Genomic DNA, 20,628 nt, shown 5'->3' with positions numbered 1-20,628 from the left:
CGGTTTTGGATTTTTTTTTCTCTTGGTCGCCGCGAGGAGGATTGTTCTCGCAATATCTATCCCGACTGCTACGTCCTCGACAATGGTGATTTGTACTATCGGCTTCCAGCGACTTCGACCTGGTTGTTCGATTTTTTGTCCCTCGAATACTGATGTTGGTACTCTTGTCGACGTTGGTTGATTACTTTATGGCGCCATGCATGCATCACAGCCTTGGCATTGCGGCTTAAATTAAAACATTGGGAGAATCCTTGTTGGTATTTACATGTCTGTGGTTTGATACTTTTGTTATGTTCCTATGGTTGCCTTCAAAAAAGTATAAAATTATGTCATGGAAGAAGGAAGAGTTTGAAAATCTCAAAGATTTGCTCGTTTTTTTTAGACTTTTTTTTTAATCGCTGGAGTCAGCTCATGTATCTCTATCATGTACAATTTGCTACTACAATATATCATGGTATTTATTGTCTAAAAAAGCTTTCAATTGTTTAAAACAAAGAAAAAATTATGGCTTCTCAGTATAAGATTAGCTTGCGTTTGTTTAAAAAGAGAAAAAAAACTGGTGGCCAACTGCTGGGAAGGAAGCAAATGTTGATAACTTGATCTCTTGGAACTGTATCCAGACTTTCCAGGGCTTTGCTAACTGACATGCACGATATATATCGTCCGTGGTTTATTTAGTTGTGTGTAGATACATTTACACGTTTGAAATCAAATATCTCAAACGGTGATTGACTCTTGATACGCACGGGTCGTCGTAAGCTGATCCTTTCCTTCGAGCTAGTCGTCTACTAGCTAGGTCGTGCAAGGTACCGGCCGCCGGCATCGACAAATCTATACGCAGATCGATTAATCGATGCGTAACGGAGATCGATGACCAATGCGTGCTTACGCCGCGCCGGCGGCGAAATCGCGGACGACATCCTCCGCGACGTCTTCGGGCGCCTGCCGAGCTACCAGGACCTCCTCCGCTGCGCAGCCACGTGCAAGCGATGGCGCCGCCTCGTCACCGACCCGGCCTTCCTCCGACGCATCGGCCTCTGGCCGCAGACGGCGCGCCACCCATCCATCCTCGCCGGGGTCTTCTACCAGAACGCGTGCCCCGCCGGTAAGCCCCGCCCGAAACACGGACACCCTCCGGAATTCTTGAACCTTCAGCTTGGCGGAGCACATAGTGATACTACCTTCAACTCGTTCGTCCATGGTGCGCATCTCACCTTTGCCTCGCTGGTCGACAACGACGATGGTCTCTTCGACTTGGCGAGGCCACTCGCATCGCGCCGTGGTCTTCTTCTCGTGAGCATCCTGCTGCCTACCATGTTCCACGACATGCGCGGTACAGGCGCCCGTGATAAGATCCAGCTGGCGGTATGCCGTCCTGTGGTCGACAAGCAGCGCAGTCTTCTTCCATTGCTTTCCTTCGACCTAACTGGATCTTTGGACTGGCACCTCACCGGCTGCGCACTCCTTACCGACGAGGACCGTGGTGTCATTGATTCTTTGGATCAACCACGACAACGGTCGTGGTTTCAAGTGCTCTTGACCTACACCGGCGACAATGGGATCATATATGTCTACATGTACTCCTCTGCCACGGATACTTGGAGCACGCCCACCAAGTTTTGCCAGGCTTCACAACTCATCAGGTGTGGACCATTCGCCGGCGTTGTCACCCATAACACCGTGCACTGGTTGTACAAGGACGAGACTAGTTTCTACACGCTCAATGTAAACGCTATCACCACGGATGTCTCTCTGACCAAGATCCCAATCCACGTCGAAGCTTGTCGGCAGTGGGGGCGGGTGTTGTTTCCGTGTGTCTCCGGGGAAGGAAAGCTTTCGTTCGTGAGTATGCGGAACCATGGCATATTAGTGCTCTGGACCAAGCAAGAACAAGATGACGGCGGCTATGGCCGTGAGGCTAGCTCGGGAGGGTGGTTGGGCTCCGACCTGATAAATCTAGGAAGCAAGGACGAAATAAACAATGTCTTCTACGCAGAGAGGAGAGGTGCCATGCTCATCGAGCGGTGTGGTGGTTCCTTTTTCACCATTGATCTCAAGAGCAAGGAGAAGGCGTCCATTGATATCAAGGGCGAGGAAATGGAGCCTCACAAGGGATATTGCAGGTTTCCAATGTATGATTGTAGTAGTACTTGGTGTAACGGAGTCTATGGTAGAAGACGGTTCGATTTCATCACACCAGTATTGTACGAGATGGATTGGGTGTTTGACCGTGGCATGCTCTCCACCTCTGATCAGAGGCAAGATGAAGACGGTTTAAGTCAATAATTTGTAATGAACATGTACCTAGCTACTACATGCAGAGTTTAGTAGTTCTTTCAGGGTAGATGTGATGATTCCATTTGTATTCACTCTGACTATTCTATTTGGCTCAAATAGACTATTCTATTTTGCTCAGTATATAACTGAATTTTGCGTGTCCGTAAAATAACTGAGTATGTTTATCTTGAAACCCGTGCTACAATGTCAACTTTTTTTTTCTGAGTTGACGCAACAATGTCAACTCAAAACAGAATGTCATGAAGGAACATCACTTCGTTTGTGTCTTTTTTGTGATGCAACACACGTACATGGGAGCAAAACTGAGCATGGAGCCGCACATATACGTTTTCCTGAGCTCGACGTGTTGCTTGTCTCTACAAAAAAGGTTGCGTTGTTGCCTAATAGACAGGTCGCACCAATGCCCTCAGAATAAAAGTAATTTTTGTAATCCAATAATCGATCTTGGTTAGGATGATTAACTACATTCGAATAATTAAACATTTCACAAATTAACCCGTCAATTTTGGATGCAATCTGGGATTTTTCTTGTGAAGTTTTGGAAAGAAATTGGAATGGAATAATATAGATGTATACAAAGGAAAAAATTCTCTATTGATGCAAACGTTGTACCTAGAGGATATGGATAGAGGAAGAGGGAAAAATAAAATAAAATAAATAAAAAATAAATCCAAAAAATAAGTCGAAGAGCCCAGATTCCAAATGAAGAAATGGAAACTCGCACTCCATCAGACTCTGATCTCTCCCCAGATAAAAAGAACAACTATCATCTCCTCTCGTCTCTTGAAGCTTGCGTGCATCCCGCCTTTGTATCCTTCTCATGTTCCTTCTTATGTTGCCTGCTAAGTAAGTTAACCGGATGTGGTTCTAGGCTTATTATGTTGATGAAGTATTGTCCAAAAGTTTTTGTTTATGAAGGACTACTCCTAAGGGAAATAATTAGGGAAGCGCTATGCATCGGTTGGATGATAATCTAAAAAGATCGCCCGCCTCGGCAGCCATTGGATGGAGCCCGAATACTCGTCTGATCTCTACCAAGCCTTTGCAACAATGCAAGTCTTGCGCTCGGCCCTAGGAGTCTTGTTGCAATCTTTCCCCGAACCATTTTTTCCTTTGAAACAAGACCAAGGATGCGCTCGGCCCTCTACAGCAGGAACCCTGCTGCAATCTCCCCGAACCATTTTTGGCTCGTGGCCGTGTCCGTTGCCGTTGCAACAAAACCCTTGTTGCAAACTTTCATTGCAATGGGATCGTTATTGCAAAAGCATCTATGGCCTATCTTTCGTCATTGCAGCAAGACCCTTCTTGTAAACCTTTGTTGCAACATGGCCCTGGTTGTAAAATATCTTCGGCAGTGCTCGTCACCACTGCAAGAAGACACTTCTTGCAAACCTTCGTTGCAACGAAACCGTTGTTGCAAAAGCATCTCTCACTCACAGTTGTGCCCGTCGGCATTGCAAGATGCCGCCCGGTTTACAACAAAGACGAACGAGGGGCACCTCCGCCTTGCAGCACCCCCGCAAGACCACGCTTGGAGGAGGGGCACATCTTATCGTGTTTTTCTAGAGGGGTATACCTGGCCAGCCGTTGGGTCGGGCCAGGCGTAACAAAGCCCGAAGCAGAAAACCTAGGCTCGGGCCAGCTGTCGGGCCTAGTTTTCAGGCCCAAGCCCGGCAAGCCGGTGAAAAAGCCCGCCGGGCCTCTTCCCTAAGACGCAAATATGGCAAGCCAAGGCCCGATCCAGCCCGGCATGTCCTTCAGGGTCAAAACATAGGCCCAGGTTCGGCCCGCGGGCAAGACCGGGCCGGGTCAGATCGGGTATCCCATGGCCAGGTAGCTAGAGGGGCACTAGGACTGGAGTGGTTGCTTGCCATGGCGAGAGGCACACATGGGAGGGGCCAGCTAGAAAAAGGCACACAAGCATCAGAATCAGGAGTTGGTTGTTAGGCCATGGCGAAGCTAGGGAGGCGAGTGCTCCTATAGGCGTCGTGTGAGGGTTGGTGGGGAGATAACGATGCGAAGGGGGTGAATAAGGTTGCAAATTGGGACGTGTGGGAGGTTGGCACATGGATGAGGTGTCAAATGAGGAACTCATGATCTTGCTTCAATCTGACAGCCACACACTCACCGAGGTTAGCGTCGTATCAGGCGGCTGATGTGATTTAATACGTTAGGGAAATCAAGATAAGATGGATATTTTATTGATACTGCATCGTAAGACATTTTTGTAGCAAAAGTAGCACTCCTAATATTTTATTGATAATGCATCGTAAGACATTTTATTGATAGTGTATCGTAAGATATTTTTGTAACAAAAGTAGTACTGCTAATATTTTATTAATAATGCATCATAAGACATTTTATTGATGATGCATCGTAATACATGGAGTAGTAGAGACTCGTATTGTGTTATTTCACTAATATAAGATGGCGTTTGGTTTTGGCCAGGGGGAATTTTTGTGAAGTTCGTTTCACCAAAGATTTGACCAACATTGACAAGAAAATTAAACTAGAATGGACAAAAGAGCATAGGCATGCTAATATTTTAGTATGTGATTCAATCAAATCCCCATAATTATATTCACCATATGTTTGATAATTGTCTTTATGGGATCCCTGGGTAATAAGATCACTTAACTTTTGCTAGTGTCGTCACTATTTTCAATCATTTACAAGACATGCACTTGTCTATCAATTTAGTAATTTCCTGTGTGTTGTGATCAATGTTGCAACAATAGGACAACAACAAGTCAGAGCAAGTAAAGCAAGTAGAGCATCTATGTCCCAACATGTGTGGCATTTAGCAATAGGCTTTGTAAGAGCAACACTGGTAGAATCGGCATATGTTCCATCACTCCATAATAACCGTTAACATGAAGGCTAGAGGGCCAAAACTTTACTCTAGTGGATTCTCCATACCTCCCTCTATCTCCATAATTTTAGGAGGGAGTTCCAAAAACAGGGTGCGAGCTTTATGTTCAAGGTTGTGAGGGTGCATTCCTGTGCACTTCAAATCCAACTATTTTGTTTTCACTGAACTTTAGTTCCTTCGTCCTTTTTTCATACAATCATAAAAATAGGATTGAGTTCCACTATCAAGGGATAATAGAACAAGAAACAAAAATATAGCATCCAGGTGGAAAGCTTCAACCAACAGGTTTTAAGATCTTACATCGCAGTCAATGCCTACTAAGGCTGGCAAGCAAATAAGCTAAAATAGATTAACAAAAAATAAGAACATTCAACAACATCCCAAAAGCAGACGTCTGGACAAACAAAAGTTTGTTCCAAAAGCATGTGAACAAACTTTTATACTTAAGAGCATAGTAATCATGATTTCTTAATCTTCATCCATCTCCTAGGTTGCATCCCTTACTTCTTCATTGTTGTCATCGCCGGCATCTCCAGTGATCAGCAGAATAGATCCTCCTCGTTCCCTTCTTCCATCATCATGTTGTTCCAGAGCAGTCCTGAGCAGAGATAGTAGCACCATGCTTCAACTGTTGGGGAACGTTGCATGGGAAACAAAAAATTTCCTACACTCACCAAGATCAATCTAGGAGATGAACATCTACGAGAGGAGAGATTGCATCTACATACCCTTGTAGATCGCTAAGCAGAAGTGTTAAGATGATGTAGTCGAACGTCTTCGCGATCCAATCACGATTCGTCCCGCGAACTCCCGATCCAAGCACTGAATGGACGGCACCTTCACGTTCAACACACGTACGTCTTGATGACGCCTTCACCTCCTCGATCCAGCGAGCGATGGTGAAGTAGTAGTTCAAGTCCTCCGGCAGCACGACAGCGTGGTGACGGTGGTGATGGTGGAACCTCACCAGAGCTTCGCTAAGCACTACGGAGAGGAAGAGGGCTACGAGGGAGAGAGGGCAGCGTCGTGGCATAAATGGGTACGGCTGCCCTCCCTCTACCCCTCTATATATAAGGGGAAGGGGGAGGAGAAGGCGCCCTAGGGTTTCCCTAGGGGGGCGGCCACAAGGGCAACCCTAGATGGGTTTTGGGTGGCCCCCTAGGGGGAGGCAGCCCTAGGGGGCGCACCACCCTTCCTGGCCTCGTAGGATGGGGTGAGGGGGCGCACATCCCTTTAGTGGGCTGGTGTGCCCCCTCCTCATGGCCCATGAGGCTCCTCGACGCTTGGGGCCCCCGAAACCCCTTTTGGTCATCCTGGCATAACCCGGTGCCCCCTGGAACACTTCCGGACTCCGATACCCTTCGTCCTATATATAAATCTTCACCTTCGGACCATTCTGGAGTTCCTTGTCATGTCCAGGGTCTCATCTAGGACTCCGAACAACCTTCGGTCATCACAAAAACAACTCAACTATACTTATATCGTCACCAAATATTAAGTGTGTAGACCCTGCGGGTTCAAGAACTATGCAGACATGACCGAGACACCTCCACGGTCAATAACCAATAGCGGTTCCTACATATTCTACGAAGATCTTTATCGGTCGAACCTGGATGTCAAGGATTCAGCTAATCCCGTATGTAGTTCCCTTTGTCTATCGGTATGTTACTTGCCCGAGATTCGATCGTCGGTATCTCCATACCTAGTTCAATCTCGTTACCGGTAAGTCTCTTTACTCGTTTCGCAATACAAGATCCCGTGGCTAACCCATTAGTCACATTGCTTGCAAGATCATTGTGATGTTGTATTACCGAGCGAGCCCTGGGATACCTATCCATCATACGGAGTGACAAATCCTAGTCTTGATCCATGCCAACTTAACAGATGAAAGAACATGCGGTGCCCCCATGTTTGGTTTTGGTAATTGATGACAATCTCTATGGACTAACGGTTACCTTGAGTTATATTTGAAGGTTTTGTCCATAGGCTTTTCTTGGAGTACATGTGTTGGTTTCAAGGAGAGTTTATGTCGACCAAGGTGCTATTCAAGGAATTATCCAAAGATTGGTCATGTGAGTGTTGAGCTTATTGCAAGCATGTCTTCAAGAAGAAAATTGTGTGATCATTCATGTCTACCTTCAAGACATCATCCAAATGAAGAGAATTGGAAAGATTCAAGGTTGATCAAGATTAAATCAAGAATGAATCAAGTTGATCAACTCACAAAGCGCAGAATATGTACCGAGAGGGATCAAATGATCCCATGGTATGGTAAGCATTGTCAATTTCGCTTTGTGTACTAACCCATGGTCTTCGTGAGAGTTCTTTGTGGGGTTAGGTTGCGGTGTGCAAGTTCAAATGGAGCATCATGAAGAGATCAAATGCTTGAATCTTGCCGTCCATTGTGGTGACAATGGACCCGTGAAGATGTGCGGAAGAGTGGCTCACCCATAGTGGAGTATGGGGGAGCAATCAACTAGTCTTCATCGAGCCAACACAATCAAGAAAGGTGGTCCAACTTGAGGAAGTCAAGATCGTCATCATCTAGCTCAAATGGATTATGTGCAAGAAAAAGGTTTGCCCTTGATAGGTTTTCCATTTTACCGGTCTCATAGTGGTGGTTGGAAGACCGGGTTATAGGATCGATTGGCGTACTATCAAGGGGGGCTCTCGATTGGGTAGCTTGATCGTATCGTTCGTAGAGAGCTCAAACCATTGCATCCTTGCATCATCTTTCTTGGTTCTTATTTGGTTCTCTTTGTGGGTATTAGAGCTTATGGTTATCTTGATGACAAGCTCGAGTTCATCGAAAACGGAGTTCACATGCATCTTCTATGATGTTTTCGATGTTGGAGGTTATGCCCGTTCTTCTCTGTTGGATGTTTCACTCCTCTATTTGTTAGGCATACCTCCCCTTGCCCGTTCTTCTCTGTTGGAGGTTATGCCCGTTCTTCTTTGTTGGAGGTTATGCCCGTTCTTCGCTGTTTTGATGCTACTCGTCGTCTTGTATCCAACAAGCTTGAGTTTGCTCAATTCGGAGCTCTTATGAAGAAGTTATGGCAGTTCTGATTTTCTCACCGCGGTAGTACCGCTTATAGCGTCAAGCGGTAGTACCGCTCTACTACCGCCTCGAGTTTGGATCCTGCACTTTTCGTGTCGGGTTTAGCAGTAGTTGCACGACAGTAAGGCACGGTAGTACCGCTCCGGTCGGGCGGTAGTACCGCTACTGCATTACTGCTGCCGTACTCTGCTCTGCCTTGCCTCTTTTGATCCCGTGTTCTGCTCCTCCAGCGGTAGTACCGCTGGGGTGAGCGGTAGTACCGCTTATATGCAGTACTACCGCCCCAAGGTTCATGTTTTGTTGCTCCTTTTCCCTGCTTCTTCCATCCGAGCGGTAGTACCGCTCGTGTGCGGGTTGAGCACATAACAGTTGGATTTTACCCCTTCTATAAAAGGGGGTCTTCTTCCCCAATTAACCTTATCCTTTGAGCTCGTGTTCTTCCCCCATTGTTGACTTTCTTCGAGCTTGCTAACTCTCAATCCCTCCATGGATTATTGCTAGTTTTTGAGGGAAAAGAGAGAGGAGATCTAGATCCACATTTCCACCAATCACTTTCTCCTCTATGTGAGGGGAACCCCTTCGATCTAGATCTTGGAGTTCTTGGTGTTATCCTTCTTGTTCTTCCTCTCATTTTCCTCCCTAGCATTAGTTGATTCGGTGGAATTTGAGAGAGAAGGACCTGGGCACTCCGTGTGCCCTTGCCATTGTATTTGGTGCATCGATTTGAGTTCTCCACGGTGATATGTGGAAGTTACAAGTTGAGAAGCTTATTACTCTTGGGTGCTTGGTACCCTTGAGCTTGTTCCTCTTGGGTGCTTGGGCGCCCTAGACGGTTGTTGGTGTTCGGAGCTCAATCATTGTGGTGTAAAGTTTCGGGCAAGCGTCAGGGTCTCCAATTAGGTTGTGGAGATCGACTCGAGCAATTTGACGGGTTCCAGTGACTGCCTCCAAGGGTTGCCAAAGTGTACGGGTTCGGTGACCGCCCCCAAGGGTTGTCATTTGTACGGGTTCGGTGACCGCCCTCAAAGGTCCCTTAGTGGAATCACGGCATCTTGCATTATGCGAGGGCGTGAGGAGATTACGATGGCCCTAGTGGCTTCTTGGGGAGCATTGTACCTCCACACCGCTCCAAACGGAGATTAGCATCCGCAAGGGTGTGAACTTCAGGATACATCGTCGTCTCCGCATGCCTCGGTTATCTCTTACCCGAGCCCTTTTACTTATGCACTTTACTTTGTGTTAGCCCCCATATTGTTTCTTGTCATATATCTTGCTATCACATAGTTGCTTATCTTGCTTAGCTTAAGTTGTTGGTGCACATAGGTGAGCCTAGTTGTTTTAGGTTTTGTGCTTGACAAATTAACCGCTAGGTTTATTCCGCATTTGTTCAAGCCTAAACCGTAATTATTTTAAGACGCCTATTCACCCCCCTCCCTCTAGGCGACATCCACAGTCTTTCAACAGACACCCTCGGAGATACCTGTAGAGCACCTTTATAGTCACCTAATTACGTTGCTACGTTTGGTACACACAAGGTACTCCTCTGGTGTCAGTGAGTTGCATGATCTCATGGTCATAGGAACATATACTTGACATGCAGAAAATAATAGCAATAAACTTGATACGATCATATGCTACTTACATAGGTTGGGTCTTCTTCATCACATCATTCTCCTAATCATGTGATCTCATTATCAAATGACAACGCATGTCTATGACTAGGAAACCATAGCTATCTTTGATCAACGAGCTAGTCTAGTAGAGACTTACTAGGGACATTTTGTTGTCTATGTATCCACACATGCATTTGAGTTTCCGGTCAATACAATTATAACATGGATAATAAACGATTATCATGAATAAGGAAACATAATAATAACCACTTTATTATTGTGTCTAGGGATATTTCCAACGTCAACATTGCTCGGTCTTCATCATTTTGCAGAGCTCCCGAATAGTTCATGAAAGAAACAACATAGCAGATAAATTCAGCGGGTGATCTTAATAATTTAAATTCAAAACAAGATCTATTTCTGAGCTTCCAAATCGCCCAACATATCGTTGTCAAGCCAACATTTTGGAGATTTCTACTTTGAGGTAGAAAACGAGGAATCCATTCAAAAGAAGCTCCTTTTTTCCTCGGTCCATTCATGTTTAATAGTGTTGCAACTCATACCACTCCCACATGCACTGAAATGCACTAACAAGCCACCTGAAACCTGCCAATTAATGCCGGCTGATGCGTGGTAAGCTTCACCCTCTTCTCTAACTTGCCTCGGTCGATGAAGGTACCCCGTGCGCCCCTGTGCTCGCACGTCGGCCGGGGTGACCACCGCCTGCCCGCATGCATGTCTCGCCCACGCGATGACCACCCAATTGAGATCGCATAGAGGCGTACGACTAGGGTGCGTGCCATACCAAGTTACCAACTACCGACTCGTTTTAAACCAAGCACCGTGTGAGACCTTTCGCTAACGGGATTGCTAAATCTCTGTCAGTCTCAGTCAATACTATATTCGTGAGATCTCACGTGAAAATCCGTTCAAAATTTTCTTTTAGACTTTTTCTTTTTTTACATGTTTTCTCACTTGACTGAGAGACTTGGCTAAGTCTCAATCGACTGAGATCTAGCCACATCCTTTCGCTAAATTAAAAAAATAGTCTTGCTAAATCTCAACCGAGTGAGACTTGGTTATGTCTCAGTTGACGTTATATTCATGGGAATACATTGGGATTTGTGTAAAATTTTCTTTTCAGATTTTTCTTTTCCTTTTTTATATGATATGTCACTTGACTGAGATTTGGTTAAATGTCAATCGACTAAGATCTAGAACTGGTTTCTTTGCGGTACGGTTCCTATCACTGTGAATGGACACACCAATTTGGAGAAAAAGAAAGACACTGCGCTTTGGTAGGAAGATCAGCTATTAATCCTATGTCACAATTGTGTGTGTTGGTTCATTCATCGTGTTAAACATTGTAACAAGTTATTGTAAACGTGCACATGCACCCGTATGTCACGCACGCCTAGCTCGTCCCTCTGTTTGTAGGACACTCCAAGTCTTATCTGTAGGGATAGATAGAGTTGGTTAAATATTCTATCTGTTTAAGTTTCTGCCTTTCCTTTTGTTTTTGTCTCCTATTTTAAACCGATGGTGTAACACCTACTAGGGGTTTTCCTCTGGAGGGTTGAGACGATTCACCACGTTTTACACAACGCACATGTTGTATGAGTCACAATCTTATGTGATGTATGTGTTCATTGCACACGCTCTAATGTAAGCAACCATGTGAAACGCAATAAGCAAATTCACATTTCCTATCCAATAAGTCACATCAGCCAGGGCGCCCATATATCTCGCATTCAACGAGTCTAGCTTCCAACTCGCTGAAGGGGCAAGCGAGATGGGTCGGCTCACATGCGCGGGATGCCACAACCTCTTTTTTCCTGATTTTTTCTACATTTCCTATTTTTAGTTATTTGCTTTATTTTTGCACTTTTTTCCTTTAAAATATTATACATACATATATATATATATATATATATATATATATATATATATATATATATATATATAGGGTCACGCTATTCGTCATCCTGGGTGAGGAAGAGTTATTCTTCACCCCCCTCTATTTTACCATCAATGCCCCGTATTTTTACGTTCCGTAAGTTTTATCTTATTTCCGACGTAAAAAAGACCGTAAGAAAATATATAATCGTTGTAAAAAATATTTTATGTTATGTAAAATTACAAACGTAAAAACATAGTGTAAAATACACATAAAGTGCAAATTTTCTTGTCTTATGACCTATATTTTTATTTTCTTATGCCAAATTTTACATAATAAATCTATAGGGATGTAACTATTTAAATTGCAAACGTAATTTAATTACGAAATAATCGTAAGATTACCTCGGGTGAAGAATAACTTATTCTGCATCCTGGGTGATGAATAATAACACTATATATATATATATATGTATGTATATATATATATATATATATATATATATATATATATATATATGACAAATTTTATCTACAAGCAGTGGTTGTTACCTCCTACTTATTTGACTGCCACGTGTCTCCAAGTCTGTGCAAGCCAAATGGGTTAGCTGATCGCACAAGGATCCATTAGCTCAACTAGCAAACTAGATAATTCAATTAAGTAATTAAATAATTGTCGTACGTAACAACCTACAACAACCTGCTAATTTCTTGGCGGCGTGCATGCATGTCACTTGAATGGATAAGTGCATGGTAGGTCCACTCTATACTCCTTGAAAAATTAGACTATCCTACTTCAGAATGAGTATATAGTATATGTATATTATCCATTAAGAATTAGGAGCGTGTACTTTTTTTGTATGACATATTTTTTTCAATTTCCCTAAACTTACTATGGTGTGTTTGTACATGACGTGCAAATTAATAAATGTAAACCTTCATAAGAGAGGGAGCATATTCACTCAATAAGGGAGAGAAAATTCAGAAATATTTTTTCATAGAAAGTTGTATGGAGTATATATACATGCAAAATGTAGTATGGAGTTTTAAAATAGTATGGAGTATATGATATTTTTACAAAGACTGGAGCATATCCACGCATGAATAATAAGTATGTGTATATGAACTTTTTATTGAGTATCGAGATTACAGAATAACCTTTTGGGGTCTATATACTGTAGTTTTCTTAGAGAAGGAGTTTATAGTATATATTTTGTCGAGTATGGAGTATGAAGGATGAAGTATGTAGTATGGAGTATGGAGTATGGAGTATGGAGTTTGGAGTATGGAGTGTGAAGTATGGAGTATTATTGTTGGAGTAACACGTTATGAATTACATTTTCGTCCTTCTAAAAAGAATATGGAGTATATCGTTATTAATATATATATGATCTTTTTAGAGTATGAAATATACAGTATGAACTATAAAGTATTTAGTTCATGTATCATCAAGCCACGTCCATGTCGAAATTTAATCAATACAGTTGCAATGATCACAAATAAAATAGTTTTTTTGTAGCAGCCATGCAAAAGTATGTAAGAGGAGAGGTAATAATATGAAGTATAGATATACAAGAGTATGTTGAACGTCATTACAAGATGCAGCTGATCAACAGATGAAGTACATGGCATGTACGACATGATGCAGATGTGATGTCAATATGTTATGCATGTATGGTGCATCATGGAGAGTAGCAAGCATCAATCTCTGGCTTTATTCGTATAGCTGACTAGCACGACATCCGTTCTGTCCGGCCGGGGTTCATGATCGGCTGGCCGTTCGGCGATGATGTTTCTTTGTGCCGGAGGAAAGAAAAATGAGAACTGCCTACGCCATCGTGAGGACGCCGGCAAAGTCAGAACTAGTGTATAGTTTTCGTGGTCGTTGCCATCGTCCACCATCTTGGAGCAGCCATGTCGGCGCAACTCTTCGTCGTCATTGGCCGCCACCCGCCACCAAGCCGGAGAAGTAATCTATCATTGCTAGTTGTTGGTGCCGAGCATGATAATCAACCATAGGTTGTCACCGTGCTAGAGATGAAGCCATACATCGTCGTCTCCATGTCACGCGGGAGCAGGCAGCGTTCGCTGTAATGAATCATAGTACCATGTACACATGGCGGCAGGTGACTACAGAAGCCTCTCGCAAAAAAAAGGTGACTACAGAAGCTAGAAAAAATAAGAAAACAATCAAGAATCTGTTAAAAAGAAACCAATTAAGAACAGTATGAATGCTTTGATGATGCATGGATCTGTTAAAACATGTATCCGAGCTCCTCCTCCTGATCCAGTTGGCTGCAGTTAACATCAGCGGCCAAAACAAAATTTGTTTAGAATGAGGGACAAAAGAAGATCATTTATCCGTGCATGTATGCGGCCGGCCGGTCAGATCAATATCTAAAAGCTAGCAAGGTTGTTCGATGGTAGTTATATACCTAGCCAAATTATGGGATAAGCTCACGATCAGTACGCCGTGGATAAGTACCAATTAATCTAATATAAATATAATTAATAATAATACCAAACGGGTCGGTGGAATCTAGTCTAACCCTCTATGATTCTGTGGTGATCTAAGAAAAAAACACACTCAGATCTAATGGTGGATTCTTAGGTGGTAGTTACCACTAGGTGGTAGAATCCATTTTCCCTAAACATTTGAAAAATTTAAACAGAATTTCAAAGATATTAATCAAGCATTCGAAAATGTTGAACATATATAATTTTTTTATCATGTATTAAAAAACCATGAACTTTTTTTATCACGTATGTAAACTTTTTAATCAAGAATTCGAACAAAAACTGAACAAGCGTTCGAAAAATGTTGAACAAGCTTATGGTAAATATTAAATGTGTATAGGAAAAAGGTTGACCATGTATTGAAAAAACGATGAATTTTTTTATCATGTATATAAAAATGTTAATGAAAAAATGTAGAAAAAGTGTTTGACAATTTTTAATCAAGTATTTGGAAAATTTTAAATGTATATAGAAAAAATGTTGACCATTTATCCAGAAATTGTTAATATTTTTATTTGAAAATTGCTAATCAGGAATTTTAAAGAATTCATACAAAAAATGTTGACCCTGTATTAAAAAATTCTTGCAATTGACAAATATTAATCAAGCATTTGAAAAAGTTTAAACTGTGTATAGAAAAGTTTTTGACCATATGTTCAAAAAAATTAATTTATATTGAAAAAATGTTAAACATGTATTAGAAAAATATTGTGACATATACAAAAAATGTAGAATGAAAAGTAAAATAAAAAAGAAACAAAAAAATGAAAACAAAAAAATTAAGAAGGAAAATGAAAAATAAAACCGGAGAAACAAATGAAAAAAGTGAAAAACAAATGGACAATAAAAAAGAAAAGAAAGAAAAGAAAACGAAAAATAAAAAATGAAGAAAACCGAAGGAAAGAAAAACCTATGGAATACCAGCTCTTTTCCTGTCAATTAGGTCGCTCTCTTGAATCCATTATCAACCGCATGCTAGGAGATTGTGGGATCGACTCCTGCTCACTCCGCTTTTCCTACCCCATTTTCTCTTTCAAGTGCATGTTAAATGGCCGACCTGATTACTGCAGCGCTTCAGCGAGAGATCATTCCACCTTGCTGAATCTGAGATATATCCAGGCAACTTTATAGCATTCGCTTGTAGTTAGAGGCTCCCAGGGAAGATCAGTAGTTAGATAGGGGGTCCTATACGGCGCGCAGGTCACTCGGCGCGCACACCGCTCCTGCGCTGGGCGTTCTTATGGGTCCGCCTATTTTTCGGGTTTTTTCATTTCGTGTTTTCTTTCTTTTTATCTTTTTCCTTTTTTATATTTTTCCTTTATCTTCTCTCTTTTTTCTTCCTTAATTTTCCACTTTTTTGCAATTTTCTTTTCAAAATCCAAACATTTTTTTGTTCATCGAATTCAAAAAAAATCATCAATGCAAAAAAATGTTCAACAATTCAGAAAATGTTCATCAAATTCAATTTTTTGTTCATCGAATTTAAAAAATGGTCATCAAATTCAAAATTTATTCATTGAATTCAAAAAAATTACATCAGATTCAAATTAGTTCATCCATTTTGAAAAAAAATCTTGAATACTAATTTTGTTAACCAAGTTCAAAAAATGCTCATCAAATTCAAAAATTGTTCATCAAATACAAAAAAATGTTCACCATTATTAAAAAGTACTCATAAAAAGTTGTTCATCAAAATAAAAATTGTTCACTAAAACTTACAAAATGTTCATTCTTTTGAAATCGTGAACATTATTGAATTCAAGAACTGTTTTTGACAATTCACGATTCATAATTTTTTGAATTTAGAACCTTTTTCTAAACCTAAATTGTTTTAAAATGTAAAAAAAGAAAAAGAAAACAAAAAACAAAAAATGCGGGGTTGTTCCGTGTCATGGGACACACAGGTTGCCAAATAGGACCTCCCATAGTTAGAGGCTCCCAGGAAATATCAATCGGTGCCTACCAACAGTCCAGGTTCAGGATGAGCAGTAGCCCATGATAAGCCTAAATTACCTAAATGCTACATCGTGCAGCTGCACAATTTGGGCCTGGGAGCGCACGCTCAATCCATCACATGACAGGGACATACGTCTAATACAAGACAGAGAAAATGACAATTAATGCGTCCGCACTTAAAAACGGTTGTAGGTTTACGAACTAATTCATGTCTCTTTCGTGCATTAAATGTCGTTTCACAAAATTTCAAAAGGTTATAACTTTTGAATGGATCCTCGAAATTGTGATGCGTTTTCACCGTTAGGTTTCTTGCGACTAGATCTTCAAAACTAGATATCATATGGATATATTTCGTTGATTTTCTTTTAAAAGCCAACTTTGATGCTAGATGAGGCAACTTGAGTGTTAAACAGAAGCAACTTGCTTTGCATGATGTGTAACAGTGAATTTACATAACAAGTATTCCATGGACAATTTAGAAACCCTGGTAGACAAGTTTTCACCATATATAGGCAATTGAGCATCATTGGTGGGCAACTTTGGCATTACATGGAGGCAACTTTCAGTATTAAAGGAAGCAACTCATGTTATGAAGGTGCATACAACATATATTATGCATGTACGGTCCTATTTATTACCTATCCATGATTTGCAAAAGTAGTTAAAACATCTATCCTAAGTTTGTCTACCATGGTTATGAAGTTGTCCATAGAACAATGTGTGGACTAAATTAGAATTTATATTATAAAACAAATAAGATAAGAAACTTCACTCCATGAAAAGCAAATGGTTATCAATGATAGGCAACTCACTAGCAACAACGAACAACTTTGAAACAAAGATAGGTAACATCACATCACTTTTCATAAGCAACTTTCTTTTTATGAGGGACAACTTTAGTGCTACAAATAGGCAACTTCACTGCATTTTGTGCCCTGGTTATTTGTCTAATATTCTCCAAACTTGCTCACTATAACTTCTAAGTTGCCTACTATTGATGCTCATATATCGTCGTTTCTAAATTCCCATAATACTATCGATTCATATACTATTGATAGTCAGTTGTCTGACATTTGTAGTTATTTGCCTATAGTTGCTTGGCATTCCTAATTAGTTGTCTACCAATGATGCCTAGTTGCATGTCATTGCTGCTTAGTTGCCTATAATACTATGAAATGTTGTCCATCCTCGTTACTCAAGTTGGCTATACTCCACATCATAGTGTTAGCATACTCACTATTTATGATAGGCAACTTAGAGCTCAACTTGGTAGTCGCGGTAACCAATTTAGAAGAATTTTTGTTGCTAGAATGTCATACTAGGAAAAAAAAGAAGTTGCTCTCATATAGCTCTAAAGTTGCCTCAATATCACCCAAAGTTGCTTAAAAAAATATTTGTCGAAACCTACCCATATGAGATCTAGTTTTGAAAAACTCGTCCGCGAGAAACCCAACGGTGAAAACGGATCTGAATTTCGACACATGAATCAAAAATTGCAACTTATAATTTTTTTAAATCCCAAATAAATGCACGTAGGACAAGATCGTAGCTGACTTCCTTACTAGAATGAAGATGTCATGTACTTTCCTTGGATTTATATGGTTTCAGACTCACGTGGGATGGGACGTGGTGGGGACACTAATTTGCTTCTTCTAGAAAGTGGCAGTCTATTTTTTTCTCATATTGACATGTGCTCGCCGGCCCCAGCTAGCGCATGGGCGCTGACTAGCCATGTCCTCTAAATTACATATAATCTTATAAAAGATGATGAGCCTAAATCAGATGGTCAGCGACGTCGAAACGTTGTGAGCAATATTGAATTCATGCTGCAACTAACTTATTCAAAAGTCCAAACTGATGGAGGGAGGTGGGCAATATACTTCAACACTCCCCTCGCATCTAGACTTATTTTGTTCTTAGACGTGGGATTTATATAGGCCGCAGAATCATTTTTACTAATACTGGCGTTGGTAGGGTCTTAAACTCAAGACCTCTTGACTCGGATACCATATTAAATTCATGATGCAATCAACTAATTCAAAAGTCTGAACTGATGAAAAGAGATGGACAATATACTCCAACAATCAAAACCACTGTTTCGTAAACTAATCGTGCAACGGGTGCTTCATCAGTGATCACGCTAGCCCAGTAATCAAAGCTTGCAGGGTCAAACCCATTGGCTCAGGCAGTCAATTAAGAACCCTTGTTCCACCCCAAACTGAATAATTATACCACTATTCTTCTATTGCATATTTTAAACTCTAAATAAACTCTTCGTCAGCCATGACATATTGACGTGTCGTCACCTCTTCGTGCATTCTGGGCGAGCCAGCAAACAGGCCGATTTTGCATCACTTCACAGTTCACTTCCGAACAAACAAAGTATGTGCAAAAACAAATTTCCCATACACGACACGTGAACCACACATCCAAGGAAACAGCTTCAAAGCAGAAATCTTTGCAGCTCCCGACTTTCTCCCGTCTTTTCCTTGTCCTCACCTCACCTCGCCATCTTTCTGCCTGGATGGCAAGCAGTTGGCCTACCCCTCTATCATGTCTTCCGGAGATTAAAATACGCATGCATGCATGTTCGCCCATGAAAAGGACGAAGCCGCGTTGCTTGTAGGGCCAGTAATGGCGGAAGCTGTTGCATGTCAGGATACTGTAGAATACGTGGGGTGCTGGTTGCTGAATGACAGTGAAGTATCACTGTATTGCAACGAGCCAAAGCTTGTATTGCTTCAGAAGCAAAACAGTGCACGCCAGTCATCCCTCATCCCTAGTGTAGAGTAACCAGTTTTTGACGTGGTCAGGCAAATCTAAATATGTCACACCTTTGTGTTAACAAAAAGGGAAAAGCTTACCGTCGTCCGGCGGTTCGTAGTGGCCGCATCCGTCACCTCCGTCGCATAGCACGCGTCCAAATGAATGCTTGCATGTCGTCCTCTATCGAACACCGTTTCGAAACAGAGGCTATATTTTAAAAACAAATGCAGTGTTGCAATGGTCTACGACGGGTCTAGTTTTGCAACAAAACATTTATTGCGGAATTTTTTTGTAACACGACCTCGGTTATAGAAAAAAGTTGCAACAAAATCCTAGTTGCAATTTTTTTTGTAACAAAATAGCCGTTGCAAAAAAAATCTGCAACAAGACTTATGTTACAAAAATAATTCTGCAACAAGACATGTGTTGCAGTTCTGGAGGCGCGCTCGGCTCGCTTGGTGTGGCAAACCCGATGGCTCGCGAGCAATCTGATCTTTTAAAGATATCAGCCGGTGGACACGTAGCACGCCCCTCACAAAAAATGATTTTGTATCTCAGAATAACTATGCGCTCTAGCTAAGAATAAATATTCTAGTAGGTCCAGTGACTTAACTGCCCATGTTAAGAATTTTATTTGGTAAGCATTTATTGGCTTACCAAAAAAATTACTCCCTCCGTAAACACATATAAGAGCGTTTAGATCAATAAACTAGTGATCTAAACGTTCTTATATTTCTTTATAGGGAGTATTTGGTAAATTAATAAGAGGTGGGACGGTTGATCCGGTTTTTGGGAAAAAATGATCAGAAAAACAGGAGATGAAAGAAAAAAAATCAAACAGGAAGAGGAAAGGAGAGGAAGGGAAAACACATGTAAGGTTAGACGAAGGATGAAGGACGAGCGGATAACGAAGCCCTGCATTTTTTTCCAAGTAGGAGATTTTAAGAAATGGCATACTACATCGCCGGGCTTACAACCCACCCTCTTTGAACAATCATAGATCTATGTTGAGATCTAGTGTCTCTGGTCACCATTCTCCGACTTCAAACTCAAAAGATTGTATTTTCTGTTTGTGCTACCACTTCCATGTTCGTGAGATGCAACTTCCAAACTACAGTTCCGAAGTCTTCAATTGTCAACATGGCGCCACCCCCATCACTCAATCACTTCTTGTATTTCAACTGATTTCAGTTTCAATTTATCACTGGAATTACTCAACCTGCACATACGTCTAAACTGTTAATTCATGTTGATATACTTTGAGTGGCAGGCTGGGAAGACAATCTTCTAGATGGTTCTTGAAATTTCAACTCAAAAAAAGAATAATTAAGCAACATGAAACAATGTTTGGTTTTAAGCCCATGTGATACTGTGAGTATTAAAAAATGCGACCATGGCTACCATATGCCTCACGAGGCAATGGCACCCGAGGTCCATGAACTTGTTTGGCCGAATTTTTTGAGAGAAGTGCGTATTTCAAACGCCAACTCTTGACCTAGTCTAATCTACAAACCTCAAATATAATACCATCTAATAATCAACTTCGAACTCTTAAAACCGGCCACGATTCAACCCTCTCCTTCATGTTTACCGGTTTTGACCCAGTTGACCAATTCCAACTCGTTTACCATCCAGTCAGCAAGCCACGT

The 20,628-nt window shown here is 41.5% G+C and overlaps 1 protein-coding gene across 1 annotated transcript; it reads left to right on the top strand.

The window, feature by feature from the left end:
• The first annotated feature begins 674 nt into the window (after positions 1-674).
• Positions 675-2,334, top strand: LOC123185915 (uncharacterized). The gene has a single exon (XM_044597724.1). The coding sequence runs from the start codon at positions 871-873 to the stop codon at positions 2,284-2,286; it is 1,416 nt and encodes a 471-aa protein (XP_044453659.1). The 5' UTR covers positions 675-870; the 3' UTR covers positions 2,287-2,334.
• The last annotated feature ends 18,294 nt before the right edge of the window (positions 2,335-20,628 follow it).

The sequence above is a fragment of the Triticum aestivum genome, chromosome 2A (assembly GCF_018294505.1).
Source record: "Triticum aestivum cultivar Chinese Spring chromosome 2A, IWGSC CS RefSeq v2.1, whole genome shotgun sequence".
Lineage (NCBI taxonomy): Eukaryota > Viridiplantae > Streptophyta > Magnoliopsida > Poales > Poaceae > Triticum > Triticum aestivum.
The sequence above is the reverse complement of the archived record's forward strand: the minus strand, read 5'-3'. Positions and strand labels throughout refer to the sequence as shown.